This window comes from Somniosus microcephalus, chromosome 1 (genome assembly GCF_052327205.1).
Source record: "Somniosus microcephalus isolate GS21.2 chromosome 1, FLI_Smic_1.0, whole genome shotgun sequence".
Lineage (NCBI taxonomy): Eukaryota > Metazoa > Chordata > Chondrichthyes > Squaliformes > Somniosidae > Somniosus > Somniosus microcephalus.
The window spans coordinates 294,352,040-294,377,649 of record NC_140987.1 but is presented as its reverse complement, the minus strand read 5'-3'; the positions used below and the strand labels follow the sequence as shown (position 1 = coordinate 294,377,649).

Sequence of the window (25,610 nt, the reverse complement as noted above, 5' to 3'; positions counted from 1 at the left end):
TCATATCCACCCAGGGTGTTCAGGAAACAATTCTCCTACCTGAACCTCAGGTTAGATTGTTTAAGGCTTAAAACTTCAATCTGCACTATTCTGGCCAATTTAATAATGGTTTGAATGTTGTGTTATAACATTGAACAGTATATTCAGCAGTATTGAAATGCAAAGTGTTCTACTTGTTTCCATTTTTATGTATAGCAGCAATTTGTGTAACATATTGCAGTCAAAGTCCCTGATATAGTACTGAAACCCTATTTAGAAAACATGTAGTTGTCCATGTCCACATGCTGTAGCTTTGTTTGTGTCTCTTCATAGTCTTATGGATTTCCATTCATGGGGTAGGATCAAAGGCTATGGGATTTTTCAGGGGTCCTAATCAGAGGTTACACAGGGCTAGGGATGAGTTGCCTATTTGACTGATGTTTATAATCAGCTCATACATGGATGATTCTATATAATACATATTAAAATAGTATTGAATTGACATTCAGCTGGTGTTGTGGTCCTACATTGACCAGAGCTCTTTATTTGTGCAGCTGATTATTAATTGGTATATGTGTGTGTTTCTTTTATTGTCCTTTTTTCAGAGGATCAACTTCCTATGGGTTATCCCACGATAGACATGGGCCCTCAGTTGAAGGTGGTAGAGCGAACACGCACAGCCACCATGTTGTGTGCGGCAAGTGGTAACCCAGATCCAGAAATTACTTGGTTCAAAGACTTCTTACCTGTTGACACAAGCAGCACTAATGGACGCATCAAACAGCTACGGTCAGGTAGGGTCTTGTTACTGTTATCACGTGGTAGATATGTTTCATAGGTAAAAAAATTTCTATTCCTATCCTCTTTATGTGTACTTTGGTGTGTTGTCCATGTCTGTGATGTTGTCATAGCCTGTTCCAGTGTCTGTGTGTGCAGCTTCTGTTAATTCCATATTGCTCACTGCTGTGACTGTATTTTTGATGATTTTTTTTACTGCTTTAGCAGTACTTAACAGATCCATTTTCTCTTTTGTTTCTTTTTTCTTTTTTTTTACTGATTAAATTCAAAACATTGGGCTTCATTCAGAAGTGCAAGGAGAACCAAATGGTTTTAAACCTTTTAAAACCAATCTTCAAACTAAAAAAACTAAAACCAAGAAACTGTATTTTGTTCTGTCTTCTCTACATTTTTAACCTAACAAAGAATAGACAGCTGTTTTGTTCCCTTTCATTGACAAAGTGTACAGTACTTTTTTCCATGCCTTAGTATACAATGAGATCTTTGGAGACTGACTAAAGTTGGTGTTTATTTTTTGCTCCTGAAGTATTTTTCCGTTTAGCCACAGTAGTATGTGCACTAATGCCTTCCAGACTAAATATCAGGATCTACAGAAGCCTGCTTTTCATGTAGACTCTAGCTTTTTCTGCTATCTTTGCCCATGGCACCCCCTTTGAATACCTTGAATATTCTTTACCCGCCTCCCTAGTTTCTTATTTTGCTATAGCTAATAGATGAGCTTTATCTGATCCTAAATTTATTAAGTAACATGCTAAACATTTGCTAGTGTCCACTGATAGTCTGTAAGAACCTGTTTGCATTCACAATAGTAACTATATCTTTCTATACTGAGATGTTTGATCACCTGTGTTACCAGGATTCTCAGCTTTGACCTGTCCTGTGATGTTTAAGTCGTCTTGTTAACTGCCTCTTTGCTTGTTGTCAGCAGAATTGTGTAAATTAACCTGTTAATGTGAATTAAGATTAATTTTCACCTGTCAAGTAGATGATATAGTTTTAAAGCTTTAATTCTGAAAACTTGTGCCAAATTATAAGGAATATAATAATATTTTTATGCTGTCTTTCTTCTTTCCGTGTTAAATCTCCAGAATCCTTTGGTAAGTGCTTAGTTCTGAAGCGCACTTCACCCCCACTAATTCCATATCAGATTAAAATGCATGGCATGCATTTTACTAACAGTTAGTGTAGTCACTGGAACTCTCCTTAGTGGCACACACTTCCACAAAAAAAAGTGTTATCAGCCGTAAGATACACCTGTCTAAAAAAATTTGATACACAAACTTCACTTAGATGTAGTTGAGTAGATACCATAATCCAACCTAAACGGTAGTAGTTATATCCACCAAGCCTACAGTGTTTCCGATATTTGCTTAAACAGTTTTAAATATGTTAAGGGTTCTAGGCTGTCAAACACTATTGTATCTAACCCTTGTGACCAATCTCCTAAGACTTCACAGTCAATTTCTGCTCTGGCAGAGGCAATGTCGCCAACAGTGGACATTGTTCTTATGGTACAACTTGCTTTACTAACCTAATACTATCTAATATAATCCTGTTTACCAATACAGTAATTCAGCTTCTTTCTAGACCTTTATTCTGTAAATCTAATTTGATTTTATCTTCCAAAGCCCTAGCCTCCTTCTTCTCGTACTAATGCTTCTTCTTTCTAATCTTATTTGCATTCATATTATCCACCCAGGTGGTACACCAATACGAGGTAAGAATGCTGAACTAACGTTCACAGAATTGATCCTCCTCATTTCTTCTGTCCTTTCATATCTCTCATGTTTGTCACGTAAAGATGTCCATTCTTTCCTGTTTTGCTTTGTCCAGTTTGTTTTCTGTTCAATGATGTTCCTGTTGTGTCTGTTTTTTTTGTTTTGGATGTAAAGGATTTTGTTTCTGATATGCTTAGATACCGCATATCATTGTCCTTTGTCCATATCCAGTCACAGCGTATCATTTGTCCCTCTTTTTTGTACAATTAGAAACTCAGGGTAAACTTCTCCCCCCCTCCCCCCCCCCCCCGCCCCCCCGCACTTCCCTTTCTCAAACGTGACCTGCGTAGCTGTTCTTGATCTTGACCATAAGATCGCATGGTCTGTGGAGCCTCTGCAAAAGACTTGGAATAAATCATTTTTTTTTGTCAGCTTTTTACCCTCCCCTCAAGGAACGAGTTTTGTCATTTTTCTTCACTTTTTCTTTTCCCCTTCTTCAAACCAGCACTTTTCAAACTTTCCTTATCCAGTTACACACTTTTTTTTCCCTTCACAAAAACTTTTTCACGGATTTGCACGTTCGAGTTTTTCGAGCGACCTCCTTCTTCAAGACTCGCAAGCCGGAAGCACCCAGTGAACGTTCTGAGGCGTGGTGAAGATGGTACTGCTTTTTTTTTTTCCTTTTTAACACATTCCGCAAACACAGACAATAATTTTGGATTTTTTTTCTTGCATTTTGTGGGCAGACACTAAACTACTAATCCCACCGGTGGATTTTTTCGTGTCTTGGGGCCCTAGAGGGTCCTGCGGCAAAGGTTGGTTGTTCTTTCCAATTGGCTCGGGCCACCATTTTACAATAAGACAAAGTGTGAACTTTTCTTTACTGATCCAATTTACTCTTATGTATTTTTATTTTTCAGCAAAAGGGTCTGAAAGATTGTAAGTTGCACAATAATTACATTTATGTCCTACAAGGTTGCATGTGTAGCAAGAGTTACTTTTTAAAAGGTCTTTTGAACAGTATTTTGAGAGATTATGCCTAACTAACCAAAATTCTTTTTTTTTCACCTTGAGCAGCTTTTTTTTGCGTTTTTGCTGCACATTTTTGACTGAACTCTGAAGAAAATGTTTCTTGAGTACGTGTCTGCCTTTTTCGACAATTCCGAATCTCTGTGGTGACTTTTTTTAATGTTAACTCTTTTTATTTTACCCAAAAGCCATGCTCCTTTGAAGCAACCTCACCCATCCATTGACCAGTGAATTGCCCAGAGCAGGATCTCGTTGTAATATAAAAAAAATTCTCCTGCCGGTTTTGATGGTGTGAAATCCGTCTTTCACTAACTTACCCATCACATCCACTCTGTCTGTTCACCCTAGCAAAGCAATGACTCGACGCTGACTGGAGCTTCGCAGACAAGTTCTTTCATGATGTTGAAAGGATTTGGAAAAATAATAAATGAATAAAAGAACTATAATGAAAAGACCGTTCTCTAACTCTTTTCGGTGCACTTTTGTTTTCTCTCTCCCACACAGGTGCCCTCCAAATAGAGAACAGTGAAGAATCAGACCAAGGGAAATATGAGTGTGTGGCAACGAACAGTGCTGGTACACGTTATTCTGCCCCTGCCAATCTATATGTGAGAGGTAGGAAAAAACAAAACCCTGGCATCCACTATTCAGAAAGACTCGGGGCATTGGGAGCATATCTAAATGTAAACAGTTACTGCACTAGGTAACAGAAGGAGCTACTCTAGCTGACTTAGTAGTGCAAAAAAAAAGCTAATACAATTAGAAGGTACAGTGATTAAAAACCAGCACGCTTGAGCCCAATCCATCCTGTGAGATGGGTTTGTAAGTATATATATATTTTTTACATTTTAACTTCTGTTTTCTTGCATTAATTTAAATCTGTGCTTTACATTTATTTTGTATTATTTTTCTTTCATTTAACTGTTTCATGACTTGATTGCTTGGTGTGCTACTAATCAGCAACAAATAACTCCAAGCACGGGGGAATGTGTATACATGCACTTAAATCCTGAGATGCAAGGGGTGGAGATAATAAGTGTGTAAACACTGCCTTCACAAATAAAAACCAGCAGAGCACAATCGATTCTTTTCTTTTCTTTCTTTATATACTGCGGAAAAAACCTGCAAATTCCTGCCACTCCAGTAATGAACTGGGTTTGAAAGCTGTCTTGTTTTCAGCCTGAATTGTTTCAAGATAGTGAAATTAGGATGTAAAGTCAGAATGTGGTTTTACAAACCGTCGACTCAAGTCTCCTCTGATCATTTCAACCTGAGTGTTTCTCCACTTAGAACATTTGTCAAATCTACGAAATGACCACAATGAACTTTTTCAGTACTTTTCTTTCCACATAAGTAGTGTAATTGGGGATTGTTTAGGAGATGATGCAAACATATGATTTTTAATACTACATTTTGAATTACAAAGCAAAAAAAAAATTCAGAATGAATTTAACAGCTTTGAGCTCATTACTGCAGTGTAGGTGCTCCTCGGCTAAAACTAGCTTCTTCTTGGAATCTTTCTCCACTGCCTTTATTTCCTGTTCTGTCTTTAACAGCGGAGGGCTTTATGATTGCAAACTATCCAGAAAGTCAAGTGATCTTGACTTCTAGATAATGGCATAAACTCTCTGTAGCATTCGGGAGGATGAACTGTTTGTTTCATCTGATGGACTGAAAATTTCAAAATGATGCTAGTTGTAGTTCTTGACACCATCATAACATCAAACAAATGATGATTTTGGAAGTTGAGGTAGGAAGGCTTAATCAGAGGTAGATAAAATGTACTAGTAGCAGTTGAAAGCCTTGATACGGCCTTTTTACTCTCTCTGTGTTTCCCTTGTTTTTCTCCTTTCCTCATTTCATTGTGTTCTGCATCAAACCCCCTACATCCCTCAGAGCTGCGAGAAGGTTGGTGTGTTTTTTACTTTTTACCCACCTTAAGAAATATTGATTGAAATAACCAGAAAAAAATCTGAAATGAATGTAGCTGCATTGTGGCCTTTGATTAATGTTATGTCTTATATAATGCTCTGGTCATGGCTGCTGGTGCTTGTGAGCTAATGGGATCAGACAGTGGTGCATGTTTGGGAGAGAATGTGCATTGGGACGCATGGCAAGCTGTGGTCTGCTAAACTGGTCAGTGTTCCTGCTCTGTTATTCTCACTGATGCCTGTCGCTCAGAGAGACCAACTAAATTCAGAGTGTTGTGCTTTGTAGTACAAAGTTTTCAGAAGCATGAATAAATAGACTTCTTCTGGTTCAGTTTCTGTTTTCTATAGAAAAAGATTAAATCATCTTGTACTGCAAATTCTATATTAATATTGGCTGCTTTCTGCTTTTTTTTTGTAGCGTGTGCGCTTTGTCTAAAAATTGCTTGCTCCTTTACCCATGCTGCCAACCATCATTGCTCACAAGGTCATAATGGGTCACTGCAAAAAAACCTTGCAGCACTTTTTTCTAAACAGCTCTTGTCTATTACAAACAAAAATTCAACCTGGGGAAAGGACTATAGTTGATAGTTTAATAGCACATTTCTGTGCAAATGTTTCTTTTCAAATATTTTGTCTGGTTTGAACATTCTTCTTGGCCTATGCCAGTGAATTGCGAAGCAGGCTCAACCTACAATGTTGCAAACGTAACCAAGTTCAAAGTAACGACGCAGGCATTTGAGCAAAGCTTATTGAATATACTAAGCAGGAACACTGATATAACGCTTTCTTAAACTTTCAGTCTTGTGTTCCCTGTATGTGGTCCAGTCTCGTAAATGTGCTTATGTGCTAAATGTTTCAGTTGACTACATGACTTATTTGCAGTAACACTGAGTGCAAATAACCCTAACTTGTTAATGTAGCTTGCACTAGCTTCTGCTTAAAGTGACTGCTTAGTACATATTGAATGCTGTTAGTGAAACCTTGCTTCTTGTCCTAGCTTTTCCTACCTTAGATTTAAGGTGTAATACTACAGTACCAGCATATTCTAATATGCTCCTGCTCAGTTCCTTCCTCTTCCTCTCTTCCCCATCCCCCCTTATATCTTGGACTTTATTTTCAAATTTTCTTTTTTTGTTCTTTTCAGTTCTGTTTTATTTCTTTAATGTTTCCCCCACTCCCCCTTTCCTAATTGTCTTCAGCATGGTGGTATATTACAGTCAGCCATATGCTTGCTTGCATGACCAGACCCAGTTAAAGTACCAGGCTTTGCCTTGTTTTCTAATGTGCATATATGTTTACATGTTAGTGTGAGGTCTTGAGGCTGCATCCACTTTGACTGAGTCTGAGAGCAAACGAGTTGCACTTTCAATGTACTGTAGATGGCGTGTACTGGGGCTCTGATGTGACAATGTGGTCGAGCACATTTACTCACATCAACTGGAAGTACGCAGCATTGAAGTTGGTTTTTGTACTCAACTCAAGCATGCTGTTGATCCTCCAGTTCTTTCTTCTGTGCATATTTATTAATATATCTTCTGCATGGTGTTTGTGTATTGTTAGTCTGTAGTTTAGTACAATGTGGGAACCTGATAGGTTTGATCTAAACTTGTGTATGATTAGAACTGATGCAAACATAATTGAAAAATTCTGTAAATAATAATTAGTTTTTTTTTTACAAACTACTGGTTTGTGTTTAAAGTCAAGTGTGTAATATAGCTCGATGTTGAACTGGATATCTGTAGACTGCATGTAGTGCATTCAGTATGTGGAAAAAGTGCTCTTTTTGTACATGTTATTACCTTTTTGTGTTTTGTTACAGTTCGGCGCGTCCCACCAAGATTTTCTATTCCACCGACAAGCCACGAGATCATGCCTGGTGGAAGCGTCAATATCACCTGTGTCGCTGTGGGTTCCCCAATGCCTTATGTGAAATGGATGCTGGGAGCAGAAGACTTGACTCCTGAAGATGACATGCCAATTGGACGAAACGTTCTGGAGCTCAGCAATGTCCGAGAGTCTGCGAATTATACGTGTGTTGCCATGTCAACACTTGGAGTCATAGAAGCATTTTCTGAGGTCACTGTTAAAGGTGAGTAATAATAATTGTTTTTTTTAAAACCGTAGACCTGAAATAAGCCTCATGGTGTGCTTTTTCCGTAATACACATCTTATCTATTATACTTCAGTATAATTTTGTTCTTGAGAAACTGGAGCAAAAGTCAAATCATAAAATGAAGCAGTGGTTAGTTTAGTGACAGTAATAAACTGCATAGATAAAATCTTAGGGGGAGAAATTCGGCATGTTAGCGCCTCCCGTTAACGCGGCGGGGGGGGGGTTAATGGGGTGCTAATGGGTTTGCGGCGGGGTGCAGTGAATCCAACGCTGCACATGAAATTCACCCAGGATTTAGTGCTGGCGCTAATATTTAGCGCCTGGCAGATCGTGACGTCAATGAGTTTGGAACGCCCCGTTAATGGCCCAGATGCAAAATTGACTGTCGACCCCGCCTGGCTTGAAGAACGGCAGGAAGAGGAGGTGTGGTGCCTTCAGATGGCTGTTGTCGGAGCGGTATTTAAAGGGACCAACATCCGCTTTCATTTTCGTGGCCAATCAATGCTGCCTTCTCAGTTTCACACAGCGAAACAGCTGTTTTCAGTGAGTTAAACGTTTCTTACTTTCAGGAGTGTTCTGCCTGCTAAAGATTTGTCACTTTCATGCTGCTAAGATTTTGAACTCCTAGACTTGATTACGTTAATGGGGGCTGTACTGGCACTCGACCTCACCCTCCAGCATCAACGTCAGAGGCAGCGGAGGCAGAGAGAGAGATTGGAAATTGTGACCAGAGGGAGGAGGGCCAACAGGGCTCTCAACAGGAAGCCTTGCCCTCACAGGGTATTCCGGGAGAACTTCTCCTAAATAAATTTAACTGAGGAGCAGTGTCTTAGAAGGCGCCGCTCTGCCACCTCCTGCAGCCAGACCTCGATCCTCAGATCAGGGTGACCACGGCTCCCTCAGTGGCAGTCAAGGTCACCGTCGCACTCAATTTCTACACCAGCAGATCCTTCCAGTCTGCAGCAGGAGATATATCTAACATCTTGCAGTTTGCATCCATTGCTGCATCCGGGAGGTCACAGAGGCTCTCTACAGAAGGAGAAGGGAGTACATTTCCTTCCCCATCACCAGAGAGAAGCAGGGCGAGCGTGCATGTGGCTTTGCCAGGATAGCGGGCTTCCCCATGGTGCAGGGCGCCATTGACTGCACCCACGTCGCTTTGCGGGCACCCCATAACAATCCTGAAATCTTTCGTAACCGCAAAGGCTCCCACCCACTTAATGTACAGTTGGTGTGCGACCACAGACAGCAAATCCTCACCGTCAATGCCCGCTATCCTGGCAGCAGCCACGATGCCTTCATCCTGCGCCAGACCGGTGTGCCTGCACTCTTCCAGCTACCACATCAAGCACGCGGCTGGCTGGTCGGAGACAAAGGCTATCTGATCTCCACCTGGCTCATGACTCCCCTCCGCAACCCCAGCATTCCTGCCCAGCACTCATGCCGCCACCAGGAACATCATCGAGCAGACCATCGGGGTGCTCAAGCCACGGTTCGGGAGGAGCCCTCCAGTACTTGGCTGAGCAGGTGTCCCATTTCGTCGTGGTGTGCTGCATGCTGCTGCACAACCTGGCCATCATGAGGGCCATTGCCACCAGGCATAGCAGGACCACCTCAGGAGGAGGAAGAGGGAGAGGAGGAGGAACAGTAGCGAGGGAGGAGGCAGCCACTCAATCGGCCTTCTGACAGGGTGTTCCATGACCGCCTCATCAGACTGCGGTTCCAATAAATTCTACCCCACATCCCGGTTGCTCACCACATCCCCATCATTCCATCCATTTTGCATGCCATATCTCAGTGCAAAGCTGAAATGAGAGACAGCACAAATTCTGCAAAATTCAATCAATAAATTTATCAACATTCAGTAAACACATATATACAACAACAATATTAACTAATCACCCTTGTGCAAACCCTTACTTCCCCTCTTTACAGTGCCTTTTCCTAATCTACTGCTCCTACGTCTGTCCCCAGTGGCTGCAGCACGGCTGGTGGAAGGCTGCTGAATGTCGGTGCCAGAGACTACAGATGGCCTCGAGCAGCTCTGGGCCTGGAAGGCCTGGCTGTACATTGCACCACCTCAGGCTGGGCGGCGGCAGTCTGGCCTGGCTGAATGACAGGCAGCGACAAGGGTAATGGCGGAGTGGCAGTGGTGGGATCAGGAATGCTACCATTCTGGAGCACAGATTGCTGGCCTGCTGTGACAGCATGAGATCCCCAGTGGACTGTGGTGGACCCAGTGACGATGGCAGCAGTCAAAGCTGAGACTGCATGAGAGCAGTCTGACACTTGATGCCACCAACCTCCATTACAACACTAAGACGTTGCGTGGCTTCTGCCTATAGTGCACTGGATGCTGCCACATCGCCCATGAATGGGCTCCATGGTGTGCGCAGAGCTCTGTGCAATGTTAGAGGCGGACTCCTCCACGCTCCTTACCATTGCCGACAGGCTCTCAGGCACCCTTGCCATTGCAGCTATCATCTCGGTGTGCCTGCCCATCACCCTTCTTGTGAACAGCTCCCCATCGAGGTCCTCATCTGAGTCCTTTGCAGCAGAACTCGCGCTCCGGGGAGCTGGCTCCTGAGCTACCCTTTTCCCCCTGGCCTTGCTGCAGCCCGCTCGTCCCCGGTGCATCACACAGTGCAGACCCCTCTCCTAAACTTGCCTCTAAAGATTGTGTAGTACCAGTATCTGAGGTGGTGCCTGCGGGTGAGACCTCCTCCTCCTCCTCTTCTCCTGCCTCACTCTCACTGGGAGGCTCAGGGATAGGCTGGTCAGCTGGTTGCTGATTACCTGAAAGCATAAAGGCACAATACTCCCATTAAGGTGAGGGCAGGGGGGTAGGAAGAGAGCAAGGAATGCAGACAGTATAATGAGCTGGAAAGTGGGAAAGGCTTGTGGTGTGAGGGGGAAGTGGGATGAGAGAAGGAGAGAGGATGAACAATTTTTTACGGCACTGTGTGAGGGTCCTGAGGACCACACTGCTGGCTGAGGACCACACTACTGGCTGAGACGTCCTGGCCCACTTCCCTCCACATTGCCCTGAAGACCTGGGGCAGTGGCCTCCTGCCCGTGGCCGGGAACAGCACTGCCCTCCTCCTTTCGACTGCCGCAACCAATGCCTCCAATGCCTGGTTGCTGAACAGCGAGCTCTCTCCCTGGGACTGGGATCAGCCATGAGGATAAGAGATGTAGCTGTTGAGTTGCTTGGAGGTCGCCATAAGAGCCAGCAATGTTGAGAATGAGGTTGTGCAGACTGATTGAACCTCTCCTTTAAGAACTGGAAGGAGCCAGTGTGAATGCTGAGTCCCGATTGGACTGCACCTGAAATTGGTTATCGCTTTGCGGGTAGCGCCCCGCTCTCTGTGTGTAGCACCCTAAATTAGGTGATTAGCACTTGATTTAGCACTGCAGTTCACTCTTGGAGCGCTAACAATCAATTTAACGGGAGGTCAGAAGGATTAGCGCCTGGCGCTAACTCTGCAACTTCTTAAAATTTAGCGCCTCAACCAGGGTGATCCCGAATTTCTAGCCCTTAGAATCTTCATTGGGTGTAATTCATGGTCATGGCTAATCCAAACCATTATCAAAATAGGACTTTACATTTTCCAATATATTCCAATCAAATGTTGTTAATCTTTTATTTAATAATGCAAACATAATGGACAGCATTAAACCTCTGACGTCAAAGAATGACATTTTGTGTTGTGGGATGGTTGAATGCTATTTAACTGTATGAATAGAAATATTAACAAATCTACAGATCTATATAAAGTTGTGCTTATACCATGCTTTTATCTACAGCTTTGCCAAAACCCCCAGGCACCCCTGTCGTAACTGAAACTACAGCAACGAGTGTCACATTGACTTGGGACTCGGGAAACCCGGAGCCTGTGGCCCACTATATTGTACAACACAAGCCCAAATATTCAGATGGACCATTTCAAGAGATTGATGGGGTAGCTACAACACGATACAGTGTTGGAGGACTCAGCCCTTATTCAGATTATGAATTCAGAGTTATTGCCGTGAACAATATTGGGCAAGGGCCGCCAAGTGAACCGGTAGAAACACGAACAGGTGAGCAGGCCCCTTCCAGCCCCCCTCGTTCTGTACAGGCACGCATGCTCAGCACCACCACCATGTTAATTCAGTGGGAGGAGCCAGAGGAGGCAAACGGCCAGATCCGTGGATACCGAGTTTATTACACGATGGATCCCCAGCAGCACATTAACAACTGGCAGAAGCATAACGTAGATGACAGTATGCTGACAACAATTGCAAACCTGACCCCAGAGACGACCTACACCGTCCGTGTGCTGGCTTTCACTTCTGTTGGGGATGGACCACATTCACCTGAAATACAGGTTAAAACTCAGCAAGGAGGTGAGTTGTCTGTGTTTGTGCTGATTTGCAAGCATCTGTACTCTAATTTCACACTTCAAGCTTTTCCAGTGTTAACTGTCACGATACTTTATTTACATGATTGCAGTTTTTCTTTGTTGACAGTATCTTGTCATAGACGACATTCATAGTGTGCAGTTTACATGCTGCTGTGTTGCATCGAGCAGTGAAACCTTGCAGTGGGGCGTTGCTTGGCTGATGGACGATGCTGGACAGCAGTACTGGTGTTGGGAAGATATTCATTCTTCTCAGTATTTTGTGCCTTCACAGAGGAATGAAAGATTATGACCAAACTTAGCAAGAGTAATGTATAAAAATAATTTTACCCAATCTCACAAACAGAAAATCTACGGCCCTCTGAATTAAAATGTGTAATATAAACAACTGGACTGAGAAACTTGGTAGATTTGAATGGTTTAGAACACTTGAGACATCCAAACCTTTGTTGTGAATGAACAACGTGATATATTACCACATGTAAAAATAATTTGGGAGAATAATCTAAATGCAGGAGGCACATGTTATTTTTTTATCATCAGAGTGAGCCAGAAGGTAAAAGTGGCAAAGTGGAAATACTAACTCAACACAAGCTCAGCTTCATCGCTGTCATTATTTCATGTGCAAGAAAATATTTCTACAAAAGATAAAAGTGGAATTTTAAGGGAGAAGTAAATAAATAGATATACGTTTTGAATATTAATGCAAATGTTAATTGAAGACAATGCAGCTACATGGATAGAGAGAGATCTAGGGAACAGAAAGCCGAGGGTAATGGCAAATGGATAGGTTTCTGACTGGCACAGTGCTGTGCCCCAGGGATCTGTACTTGGTGTCTTTGGATTTTTGTTTCTGTAAATAATTTTAACTTGAGCACAAGAGGAATGCTATTGCAACTTGCTGATGCCAAGTTATGAGACATGGCAAACTGTGGGGATGAATGCAAGAGATTGCAGCAGGGCATAGATTGGTGAGGTGGGCAGATAGGTGGCAGCTGCAGTTCAGTTGGAGGCCACCACCAAAAAGTTAATTTTTTTCAAAACACTTACCTTAATGCGGCGGTGAGCTACCTCTGGAGGCATGACAAGGTGCCCAAAATATTATGGTGAGGCCCAAGGACCAGTTTCAGGTAGTCCTTGGGACAGCCTCTTCTGGCACGTGCAACCTGCTTCGCACCCAGTTCTCACCCGAAAACAGGCACTAACCAATCTTTCCCTCCTCGATTTTTTAAAATGGGAGTGCAGGAAGAAAAGGCCCTAAAATAGACAAATGGTATTCTGGATGGCTATAAGTGTGTATTGAATATAAAAGCAAAGAAGTGATAAATGTCTGCAAGAAGTTGGTTAGACAATAGTTGGAATATTGTGCGCAGCTTATAGGATGGATGTTAGCGCCATGGAAAAAGTGTGAGAATGTTGCCAAAAATGTGAGGTTATAGTTATGTCGAAAGCCTTATAAAGGAGCCAATTTCACTGGAACAGAGAAAGGGGGATCTAATAAAGAATTTCAAAATTATGAAAGGTGTTGAGAAGGTAAATAGTGATAGATTGGTCCCACTGGTTGAGAAATCAGTAGTGAGAGGGCATAAACTCAGGATAGATTAGAAGGAGAAAGGGGGAAGTTAGAAGAACATTTTTCATATAGAGGGTCTGAGAACTGGAATGCTTTACTATATGTGGCTACTGAGGCAGAGGCTGTAACATCATTTAAAAGGGAATTGGATAAGTAATTGAAATGGAAGAATATAACAGGATAGGGGGAAAGGAGAGTGAAATGGGATCAGAGTAAATAATTCCAGTTTTGGAACTAGGCCCAACATAGGTACGATGGTCTCAATCACCCTCTTTACCGTTATTTCAATTACTTGCAGTTTTTTTTGGGTTTTTAAGATTTTTGTTGATGTCACCGTGGTTAGATTTTATTTATAAAAGTATAACTATTAGTAGGACATGGTTTAAAATCAACAAAATTTAAACACTGCATTATTTTGGTGAGAGTACAGATTACTGGTTTACAGTTGATTGGCATATTTTGCTGGGTTTGCAAATTAATGGCATATTTTGGTCAGTATTGGTGGGTATGAAGTTTACTGTTATACTTGGTGAGTTTGCAATTTACCTGCATACTTCAGGTGGGTTTGTTGGTTTCTATTGGTGACTTTGCTGGTGTATTTTGAATGAATCCCATACCCCGAAGCAAGCTGAACAAAACGCAAAGTAATAGCAGCGTCTGATAGAATCAAAACACAAATGTCCTCATCTCTATTTTGGATATTTCCAATGTACAGTACGGGTGTACTTTAAAATAGAAGACGGTGTCCCTGTTTTTACCCACAAAAAAAGTAAACATCAGAGCAAGTGACCTTTTGTCATTTACAATCCCAGCAAGGTGAGGCACCTTCAATTGTAGTCATGATCTGTGGTATATCATATGAATCACAAAAAAAAACCCAGATGTATGTTTGTCTTGCTCTGCTTGCTCACTGAACTGAAATGCATCCTGAGCACTCAGGGGGATGTGAGAGAAGCGCAGACCAGTGCAATATTCATTTCACAAGGCTTACTTCCTCAACAGGCATTGCATATCTGGTGACTGTGCGCATAGTGCATTGTGGTCTGAATTGCCAAGATCGGCCTGGCAATGTTCTGAGCCATTAACTTGAGGTTTTACATTGGGTATCGAATTTAAAAGTCAGCCATTTTAACCCATATGTCATAGGAAACAAACCATGTACCAGAATAGACTTGCATTTTAGAGAGGAAGTAAATGCGCAGTAATCAATGGGGGAATTTTCAAAACAAAATTGACTGGTGAGGTCAGGGTTGCAGGCTCAGCTCGCTGGGAGGTAGCTGCTTAATACCTTTCTGCAGAGCTCTGTACTGACGTTGATTTGGATTACAGGGTCTGAACCAGATTACGTTGAGCCAAGCTGATGAAGATTTTGTATAAGCCATAGGCCCACTGTTGTCATCGCAGTTATTTTAACACTTCAGTCATTTCAGACGCAGTGATTTTTAGCATGATTTAACTGATACCGCCCTCAGCACCACCTTATTTCCTTTACTGTTGCATGTTGTTTGATGAGAAGTACAGTAAGGGACATTATTAACTTTTTGTAGTATAAAATCAAAATTAAATTTAGAAAAAAGCCTGATCTTGTAGTGCACAGTAGAAACCAATTACCATACTGAATTCGTCCCTCTTGTCCCAGGGCAAATAGAATGAGTTTGGGCATGCTCGGCAGTTTCATAATCGGTTTTGTTGTTGCCCCTTGAAGTTCCTTTAAGCCAGTCCCTACTACAGTGGTCTTACTTTTGAAACAGTAGGCCTGAAATTCCAGAGGGTCCCGCAACACTGAGCAGAACTCCTGTTTGCCCATAGTCGGAGACATGGACCTCATCCCAAATTGCAGGGTCAGGATCATTTGCACGGTCGGCACCTACAAGGGCACTTGGGCAGTGCCTACCCTTGTGAGACTGAGCAACCCACAGCTGCTTCTCCAGAGGTACTCCCAGGCCCTTCCCGAACTAAAGAAAAAATCCCATAAAAAATATATTCAGGTGCAACAGGAAAGAAAGAAAAACGTGCATTTAAATAGCACCTTTCACGACCTTGGGACATCCCAAAGCACTTTACAGCAAATGAAGTATGTTTTAATGTGTCCTCACGGTTGTAATGTAGGGAAATATGTGCACAGCAAGGTCCCTACAAACAGCAATGAGAAAAATGAACAATGAAACTATTTTAATGATGTTGATTGAGGGTAAACATTGGCCAGGACACTGGAGGACCCTTGCTCTTCAAATAGTGCCATGCAATCTTTTACATCCACCTAAGATGGCAGACAGGGCATTGGTTTAACATCTCATCTGCAAGACGGCACCTCCGATATTGCAGCTCTCCCTCAGGACTGCAATGAAGTGTCAGTGTAGATCATCTGTTCAAGTCTCTGGAGTGGTGCTGGAACCCACAACCTTCTGAATCAGAGACGAGACGCTACCGTTGAGCCAAGGCTGACGCTAGAATTTTAAAAATAAGATATTTGATCCCCTCTGCAATCGATTACCTATGCCTACTAAAGGCTAGGAGCATTTCAAAAGGCCTACACAGAAGTCCCATCTTCTCCCAGCGAGCGAGAGTTGTATTGAGAGCATATAAGGGGGAAATGGGCAGATGCACCCCCTCGACATGGGGTGAGCAGGTGGAGGAATCACCCTCTCCTCGCCCTACTTTAAAATGGCTGTCTGTAGAAAACGGTACGGAGTCCCAGAAGATTTGAGTACCTCACAAGTTCCAACTGCTGGCAAGCTGCTGTACACCCATTGTCCTGACCGGAATTTCGGGCAGTTTCCAAATGACATTTCACATATAAAAAATTAGGAATAAACAGCAACTCATATGTAATGCCATTTTCTTCAAGCAGCCACTACAATAACATTCAAAATGCCCTGATTCATGTTCAGATTTGCAATATTAGTTGCAGTTCATTCCAAGTAGCTGTGCCAGACAATAACTTATTTTATTGTACAGGTGGCTGTCTAAAAGCAATGGCTGGCGAGTAACCTGAACCATTAGAGTGGAGCTTGGGAAGTCCACAAGCAACTTGTTGACGTCAAATCTGGAGCTAACTAAATCAGTACCTTGCTCTACAGTTCGGCTTCTATATGATTAGCACACTTGTAATTAAAACTGACAATTGGTTTTAGTCTGAGCATAATGATCTGACAGTATGATAATATATTGCCTTTCAAATTAAAACACAATCTAAAATGTTGGGAGGTAGCCCATGCTGTAGCATACCCCTTTTGTTGAAAACCATGTCTTACCAAGCAGAGGACATTGATTGTTGCTGACAATGTGCTTTTCAACAGTCCTAGGAGTTGTGAATAGATACAAACATCATCATATACTTATCTTGTACAACCTGCTGCCAGTATGCTGTGCACATTTAGAATACCATGCAAAAAGCAGTGAAGCTACCTGGAAAACTGGCAAATCATTCAGAAAACTTCCACCTCTTTTATCACCATTAGTAATTTAGTGTTGTACAAAGCTTGTACCTGCCCGGTAAACCCTCTTTCTCAGGCTACATAAAACATAAGAACATAGGAATAGGATGTTCAGCCCCTCGAGCCTGTTCCGCCATTCGGTTAGATCATGGATGAACTGTACCTCAATTTCATTTACCCACCTTTGTTCCATATTCCTTGATACTATCAATCTCAAGTCTTGAAAATCTCAGTCGACCCAGCATCGGCAGCGTTTTGAGGGAGTGAGTTCTAGATTTCCGCTGCCCTTTGTGTGAAATAGTGCTTCCTGATTTCACTCCTGAATATCCTAATTTGAAGATTATGCCCTCTTGTTCTGGATTGCACAACCAGAAGAAAATGTTTCTCTGTATCTACACTATCGAATCCCTTAATCATACCTCAATCAGATCACCCCCTCAACCTTCTAAACTCATGGGAATGCAAGCCATGTTTATGCAACCTGTCCTCATGATTTAACCCTTTAAGCCCTGGTATAATTCTGGTGAATCTGCACTGTACCCCCTTCAAGGCCAAAGAATCTTTCCTGCAGTTCGGTGCCCAAAGCTGAACACGGTGCTCCAGATGGACTCTGACCAAGGCTCTGTATGACTGAAGCATCACTTCCTCACTTTTGAATTCCAACCCCCTTCAAGAAAAAGGCCAACATTCCACCAGCCTATTTTTGTACTTGTGCACGAGCATTTAGTGATTTATGTACATGGACACTTAAGTCCCTTTGCGCTTCCACAGCTCACCATTAAGAAATATGTCAATTTATCGTTCTCAAATACAAAATGGATGACCTCACACTTTCCCACCTTGAACTCCATCTGCCATAGTTTTGCCCACTCACTTAGTCTGTCCACGTCCCTTTGTAACTTCCTGCTCCCATCCACACAACTCTATGTGCCTCCTAACTTAGTGCCATTTGGAAACTTGGATATGCAACTCTCTGTTCATTCATCCAAGTCATTGAGATATATGGTGAAAAGCTGAGGCCCCGGTACAGATTCCCTGGGGAACGTCACTTGTCGCATCCCACCAATCAGAAAACAAACCCTTTATTTCAAGTCTCTGTCCCCTACCTCCCAACCAATTACTGATCTGTGTCACAAAGGTTCCTCCAATTCTGTGCATTCTCATTTTAGGTAATTATCTCTTGTGCGGACTCTTATCAAACGCCTTCTTGAAGTCCATATAGACAACATCTATAAACACTCTCCTATCTACTATGCCAGTAACCTCCTCAAATAATTCAACTATATTTGTCAAACATGACCTATCTGTCATAAATCCATGCTGACTCTTTTTGATCAACTGATATTTGTCCCTAGTGCTCAGTCACTGTCTCTGATGATAAAACTATATTTTTCCCAGAATCAGTTCAGCCCAAAGCCTTGAAAACCAATGGAGTTGTTGAGGACAGCCTATACTTTGATACCAGAACCCACTCTGTACAACATCAGAAAGATTTGGCTACTCTTATCAACCTCCTAGAGGGTTATGCCCTGAGCAACACTAGAAGATTTTCTATTGCTTCATCCAACTGCAGTTGCACCTTTATCAATTTAAGAAGTCTGCACAGAATGTGAGTCGTGAAGCTTCACACACTGAGCTTCTCATGACTGTGAAATTCTCTCCCAGGCAGCATATTCAGCTGGAACAATCTCCCTTGTAAACAGAAGGTCAACTTGCTGAACATGGTTTGCTGAAGCATCCAGCCGGAGAGCTGGTCCCCATCCTGAACTCCCAAAAATTAACTGGAGCAAAAATTCAGAGCTGTTTTGTTTTGCAGTTGTCTCCAGCTGATGTTATGCCCATTAATATACAAAAAAATCTGAAAGAGAAAAAAAAATAAACCAGTGTCTTCTGCATAACTGATGAGTTGACATTAAATCTTATTTCAAACAGTTCAACGTCTGAAAAAGATAAGAAGAATTCGGGAAGAACAACTGTTTTGAGAATGCTGGGCTGGAAAGTCTGGGGCCCTGCTTTACCATCAGAAGTACAGTGGAGCAGATCTCTGTCGCCTCCTTTTACAGACTCAGCTTCCATCTTGAATTATAATGATGGGGACATTTGCATGTTTGGGGTGGGCCCATTAATGCTGGTAAGGAGCGTCAGCAGAGTGGGGCCTGATGGAGGCCTGGAATATCAGAGCAGTTCCCTGCCTCATTGAGCATGAAGAGGAGACATTAGAAGGGCTCAAAGGAGCATGAGGCTTTTCTCAATCTTCTGCTCCTCAAGGAGCTTATAGAGCTTGACCTTGTTGGTAACCAATCCCTGCCCTAAGGGGGCATGTCTGGGAGAGTGTTCGGGCTACTGCCCTTTACATCTTTAAAAAGCTTCCTTGGAACTCATGCCAACTGAAAGCTGGTGCTACTCCTGCTGGGGCCACAAAAATTGACTATGACCAACGTGACCTCCTCCAATGATCTCTATGGACTGGCAGCACACAGTCTTCAAAGTCATTTCCTCCAAACAGGCTCCCGCTTAAGTAAGGTCAGGTGTGCTGCCACTAGTTGCTTGCCTCTTTGGTATGGGTTTCTTCTTCCTGCAGTCGGAAAGAGATTGCTTAAATACTTTTTTTAAAATGAGCCCTGCAATTGGCCAGGTTGCCTCCCGAGACAAGAGTGGAGGAGCATGCAAGTGAGTATTGGTGGAGGCTTTTATAGACCATCATCATTGAATGGTTTGCTTGTAATTTGGCAGGGGTGCCATGCATGATTATGGATTGCCTTGTCATTGTTCGAGAAAGACTAAACGGTATCCACATGGTCAGCATGTATCCAGTGCAGCTGTTTTGAGTTGAAGGTGTGTGTTAATGCTGTGTAATAACATAACATTGGAAACAGATGCATTTAGCCGACACATACCTAGGCAGTCTTCTTCATCTGTGTCTTCTGAGGACTTCTTGACTGCAGAAACTGCATTCACCTGCCCTATCACTTCCTCTGAATGTAGCCCAGACAGCTGCCTTCTGAGGCAAGCTGCACTCCAAACCAAAGATGGCAACCCTCCTGTGCTTGACCTCCCTGGAAGTTATCTCTGTGTGTAAAAGGAGCAGACTGTCTTCCTCCCAGGGGCCACACATTCTCCTCTGACATCATCTAAACTGCAGCTAGAAACAGTTGCCAACAATTGGGAACATAGAAACAGGAGGAGGCCATTCAGCCCCTCGAGCCTGTTCCGCCATTCAATTAGATCATGGCAGATCTGTATTTTTACTCCCATCTACCCGTCTTGGTTCCATAGCCCTTAATACTCTTGCCTAACAAAAATCTCAGTTTTGAAATTTTCAACTGACCTAGCTTCAGCAGCAGTTTGGGGGAGAGAGTTCCAGATTTCCACCACCCTTTGTGTGAAGAAGTGCTTCCTGACATCACTCCTGAACGGCCTAGCTCTAATTTTAAGATTATGCTCCCTTGTTCTGGACCCCCCCCCCACCAGAGGAAATAATTTCTCTCTATATCAACTCATTTGATCATCTTAAATACTTCAATTAGATCACCCCTTAATCTTCTATATTCAAGGGAATACATGCCCAGTCTATGCAACCTGTCCTCATAATTTAACCCTTTTAGCCCGGGTATTGTTGCATTGTAATAGCCGTTCTGAGTTACATAGGCAGCTCTTTTGTGCTGCTGCACCCGATATCCTTCCCGCCTCTGCGTGTTCCACACTCCTAGTGCATGGTTCAATCCACACTGGGTGCACTGTATACTTAAATAAGGAGACCTCAGAAAGACCAGGGACTCCTCCGTGCATCCACGACACGAGATGCAGTCACGCTGCTGTGCCGTTAGCGCAAAATCTCCCCTTTGAATTCTTGTGATGCAAAAAAAAATCAGGTCTAAACAATAACCATAATTGATATACCAATACAGGTACAAATAAAGCAATATAATAAAGTGAAACAATTCTGACTTTCTAAAGAACCTATAATGGTGATAGGTTTAAGAAACCAACGCCCATGGTCAGGCCTTTCAGACACTGTTGTGTCTATTACATTTGGGAGACCCCCCACTATTGGCAGAGAGAATTCAGAAAAGCTGTTGAACCTGGTGTGTAACCCATTCAAATCATTTTTAAAAGGCTTAGTGAGGTTGGTCATCAGTGCAACCCCCAAAAAGCTGGCAATTTTCATCGCTACAAAATGATCTATATTATATTCACAAACTGGTGCACACGAGGTAATATGGGGTAGAAAACTTAGCAGAGATCCATAATGGTGGACCTCTGCCTCGTGTCGGCATCAGGTGCCTTTCCACTGGGCAGATAAGCAGGGGCAGGAAGCTCCTGCCTCAAACAGACTGGAGCTTCAACTTACTATTAAAATTGGGAGAGGTGATGTCATTTCATCCAGCATGCTATTCTTGAACTTTTGAACATGCAGGATGATGAGCGCTCTTCAGCCCCATATATATTTGTGTCCAGGATTGCTAGGAGATCAGCTGAGAATGGAAGTTGTAGGGATGGTACAAAAATTCAGTGAGGAGTTTTTGGACCATTTCCAAACTCTTTGGGCTGGATTTTGCCAATGGGGAGCTTTTGGAGGCGGGTCTCCCACTTGTTGGGTTTTAGTCCCGCTTCCATAGACTTGTGGCCAACCCATGCTATTTTACCTTGATTGACCTTGTTAAGCCCGTCCAGCGGGCTTAGCAGGCCAACTAAGGGGAAGCCGGTTACCGAAACCGTCAGCTCTGTGAAGCTGTCAAACACTGACATTCTCTGTAGTTTGATGAGTTCTTGAATTTAAGACTCATCAAACCTCTTTTGTAGCATCGGAGAATGCAGCAGCCATCTGTCATCTCTGCCGTGGAGATGCAAGACTCTCTGTATCCCCAACGATTGAAGCCTGCAGGAAGAAACAAAGGTAAGTACACTTTTTCTAACACTTTCCACTTACCTCACATACTCATTTCTCAGGAGACGGGACCCGGCACGGGCTGGCTACCCGCCTCCTGGGATGGCACGGAGGCGGGATGGGCACCCGCCCCCAGATTCTGCCAATTTCCCGGCAGTCCCGCCTCAAACCCGCCTCCCCAGGGCTGGCAAGATCGCGACCTTTGTCTTCCAATTTAAAAAAAATCCTTCGATTTCCAGGAATGTTTGTGGCAGTTATTCTGCTGCACCTACCCCGCAGCCGCCGCCCCCCCACCTAACACTGCAGCTCCGCTAGCGCCATCATGTCATTTCCCAATCAAAGCAGCCTTACATTTCAGCTTTTTGGAGGAAGAAGACCATCGGAGGGATACCAGATAGGACAGGTCAGGCTACGTCAGAAGGGCTTTGTTTCCCAGCGCTAGGGTGCATAAGGCCACATCTACCATCAGAGATGGACACATATCTCTCTTTATCATGCGGAGACTCCAGTTCTCAAGGGAAAGTCCACGATAGCAAACCTAATGGCACAAAGATGATAAAATGAATGCCTGACCAAACTGCAATGCTGGATGGTTCTTCAGAATCGTCCCAATCACAGTATGCTCTGCTTTAAGTGCGATTGCATTGAAAATACCATTGCAGAGTGATTAGCAGCCAGTAGAGCCTGCCTGACCACATGCATCGAGATGTTGTCAAGCATACTTGCAAGCATTGGCACGCCTACTTGGCAACAACCATGTGGAACTGCCTTCAAACACACCAAGTCAGTCGAGAGCCAAATACAGAGCCATGCCATCAGCTGCACGGAAGCCTGTAATAAATACACACCATTGAGCAGGGACAGCCAGTGACTGTGCTGGTCAGCTGCACTCTTGAGCCTGCCTCCACCTCCTTCCAGACATGCTGCAGTGCTGCCTATGGGGAGTGGCAAACAAGGCCACCCTCTTTGCAATCACTTCGTGCAGCACCACTTCCAGTATACCAACCATCAAACAGGCGGCCAAGTGCTGGGCTACTCCATTACCTGACTGCAGAGTCATGCCTCCACATGAGGCTTTCTTTCACTCCAGTTAGGTTGCAAGAATTTTTGTCCCCCTGTGCAGCACTTCCCTTTAAGTATCCATATCCCTTTAAATTGCACCCACATCACTATTGTCTGGTGACCCCTACCACCCACTCCCCCCACCAATAACAACTTGCATTTATATAGCGCCTTTAACGTAGTAAAATATCCCAAGACACTTCACAGGAGTATAATCAAACAAAATTTGAAACTGAGACACATAGTAGATATTAGGATAGGTGACCAAAAGCTTGGTCAAAGAGGTAGGTTTTAAGGAGCATCTTAAAGGAGGAGAGGTTTAGCGAGGGAATTCCAGAGCTTAGGTCCGAGGAAGCTAAAGGCATGGCCACCAATGGTGGAGCAATTAAAATCAGGGATTTGCAAGAGGTCAGAGATTGAAATAGAGGGATTTGAAAAGAAGGATAAGAATTTTGCCACAGCCCATAGGCACTAAACCATTAAGCTACCTCTGCACCACAGGACTAAGCTGTGTATAAGTATGCAAATGAAAATTGCATACTATTAGAACATTACGGGGGGAAAATTCAGTATCGCCCCGTTTGGGGCGCCATTATCGGCCGTGCGCAAAGTTTAACGCCTGGCGCTAATTATCGCCTCCGATAGCAAACTTGGCTTTTATCGCCCCTGGAGGTGATTGGAGCGCTAAATAAGGCGCTTCACACCTGTCTTAAGGCGCAAAGGCCGAGGAGCGAGGCGCTACCTCAGAGCACTGGCGAAGCAATGAAGGGCAAATCAAAATGAACCTGCAAAGTGCTGCTCAGTACTCAAAACTCCTTCACACAGCGTTGAATCTTTCCAGAAGTCTCTCTCTCTCTCTCTCTCTCTCAGAATGCGTGGTGCAAAAATGTCACTGACAAAAAAAGGCAGGAAGCGGTCGCCTTTAAATAGCGCACTCCTAGTCCCTTTCTGACAGCAAAACGCTCCCCTCAACCTGTCGTTGCTAGCGGCAGGCGGTAAGGCAGGGGGCGCCACTCAATATCCGGTCCGGGGCGCTAACGGGGCGTTGCGCACTCGACTGACGACACAATCTGCCGGCGCAGGAGATCGTGGCGGTAGTGTTTAGTGCCGCCGCAAAATGTCTAGTTAATTTCGCGAGCGGCGCAAACTTCGCCGCGCCCGGGCGCTAGTTGATTTGCGCCCCAATTGGTGCCCTCTTAAGGCGCTAACAGGAGGCACAAACAACTGAATTGTTCTCCCTACATTTCTGGCTGGATTTGTGCCAGTGCTAAACTATTCAGGACTAAATTATGCTAATACACAAAACTGGCTCCATTGTGTGCAGATGTGGAGGGTAGTTCACTTTGTATAGAAGCTGCAGATTTTAAATGATCTACGCTCAAAGGACCTTAAAGCTACGAAATGAAAATCAGTTCTCCTGCCAGAATGAAGTGGTCGAGGGTGTGGGCACTAAGGGTCATACACCTGTCCTGATGTAATTAATCTATACACATTGTACCCTGACAAGTTGCTATGGGGTAAGGGTTCCTTTTGGCACGATTCAAAGCCAAATTATAAATGCATTCTTTATAAATGCCTTGATAATATCTCTATAGATATCAAACAGATGAAATCTTACTTCCTGAATTCTTAACACTGGTCACAAGATCGGACAAGGTCTTGGACACATACAGCAGCATGCTGCCTGCACGTAAAGAAGTGGCATTCTCTTGACATGCCACCAATGTTGGATGGATTTTCTAGCTGATGTTTACTGATGGATGAAGACTTAGGGGGGGAAATTCGGTTGCTATGCGCCTCCCGTTAGCCGGATGTGAGCGGTGGTGGTAGCTGGTAGCGCGGCGCCTCCGGCAATGGCGTCATCGCTGTGCACAGTGCCCCGCTCGTGTCCCGGCCACAAACTTGGCTTGCACCCCCTGACCTACCGCCAGATGCTATGTCCGACAGGGTCAGGGGGGCGTTCTTGCAGCCGGGGTGGCGCAAATTAAAGGGCCGGTGCCAGGCGGCCATTTTTCTTGACCCGCCTGCCAGCACCTGCCCCCTGTTGCCTCCTCCTGCGGGGTGCCGGCTGCGATCGGTCAGCCCGGCACTCCTCTTGAGTGCCGGGCTCTTTTGCCGGCACCCCGCTCCCCCGGTGGTCCAGCAGGGCTAGGCACCTCCCCTTTAATCAGGAGAGGGAGGCCTGCAGAACCGCGGCGCGACATGCCAAAGTGTGTGGCGCTGCTGCACGAATCGCCGCGATAATCCATGGGAGCGTCCCAAGAGGGAGGGGGACCACTTCCAGTAGCGCCCCGCCTCTTGTTTGGGGCACTACCATTGAATTTCGGGTGCTAAAAAAGGCTAAAATATTGTAGTAATAAAGGCCAGCTTTCTTGTGTCCTTCCAGAGAATGAAACAGACATGTTGGAGATTACTAAGAACCTGGGGATTGAGTATAGAATGAGTATAGATGAAAGAATGGTTTGATAAAGGTATTGACAAACCCCACCTTTATTAAAGTTGCCTCTCAAATAAACCTATTCAACTTGGTTCAAAGCCTTTTCCTCATTAAGAGCACATAATGGTTGAATTCCCAGCCACACATGCACTGTGAATACAATTACCATGAATATTGTTGACAGAGTGCCTTCCGTAGATAAGCCCAGTCTGATCTGGGTGATTTAATTTAGTGATCAGATC

At 43.8% G+C, this 25,610-nt stretch overlaps 1 protein-coding gene across 13 annotated transcripts in view; it reads left to right on the top strand.

The window, feature by feature from the left end:
• LOC147124842 (receptor-type tyrosine-protein phosphatase delta-like) overlaps positions 1-25,610 on the top strand; it is a 921,962-nt gene that overhangs the window by 505,623 nt on the left and 390,729 nt on the right. For 9 of the 13 annotated variants that reach the window (XR_015079123.1, XM_085993952.1, XM_085993950.1 and 6 more), the window contains exons 5-9: positions 585-773; positions 2,477-2,494; positions 4,029-4,139; positions 7,275-7,544; positions 11,376-11,957. Coding sequence is in view for 12 of the 13 variants with exons in the window: in XM_085993952.1 (XP_085850078.1) it covers positions 585-773; positions 2,477-2,494; positions 4,029-4,139; positions 7,275-7,544; positions 11,376-11,957 (1,170 nt within the window). In the remaining variant the exon portion in view is untranslated. The remainder of the gene's footprint in view (positions 1-584; positions 774-2,476; positions 2,495-4,028; positions 4,140-7,274; positions 7,545-11,375; positions 11,958-25,610) is intronic. The other 4 variants (XM_085993963.1, XM_085993960.1, XM_085993980.1 and 1 more) reach the window with 1 other exon arrangement.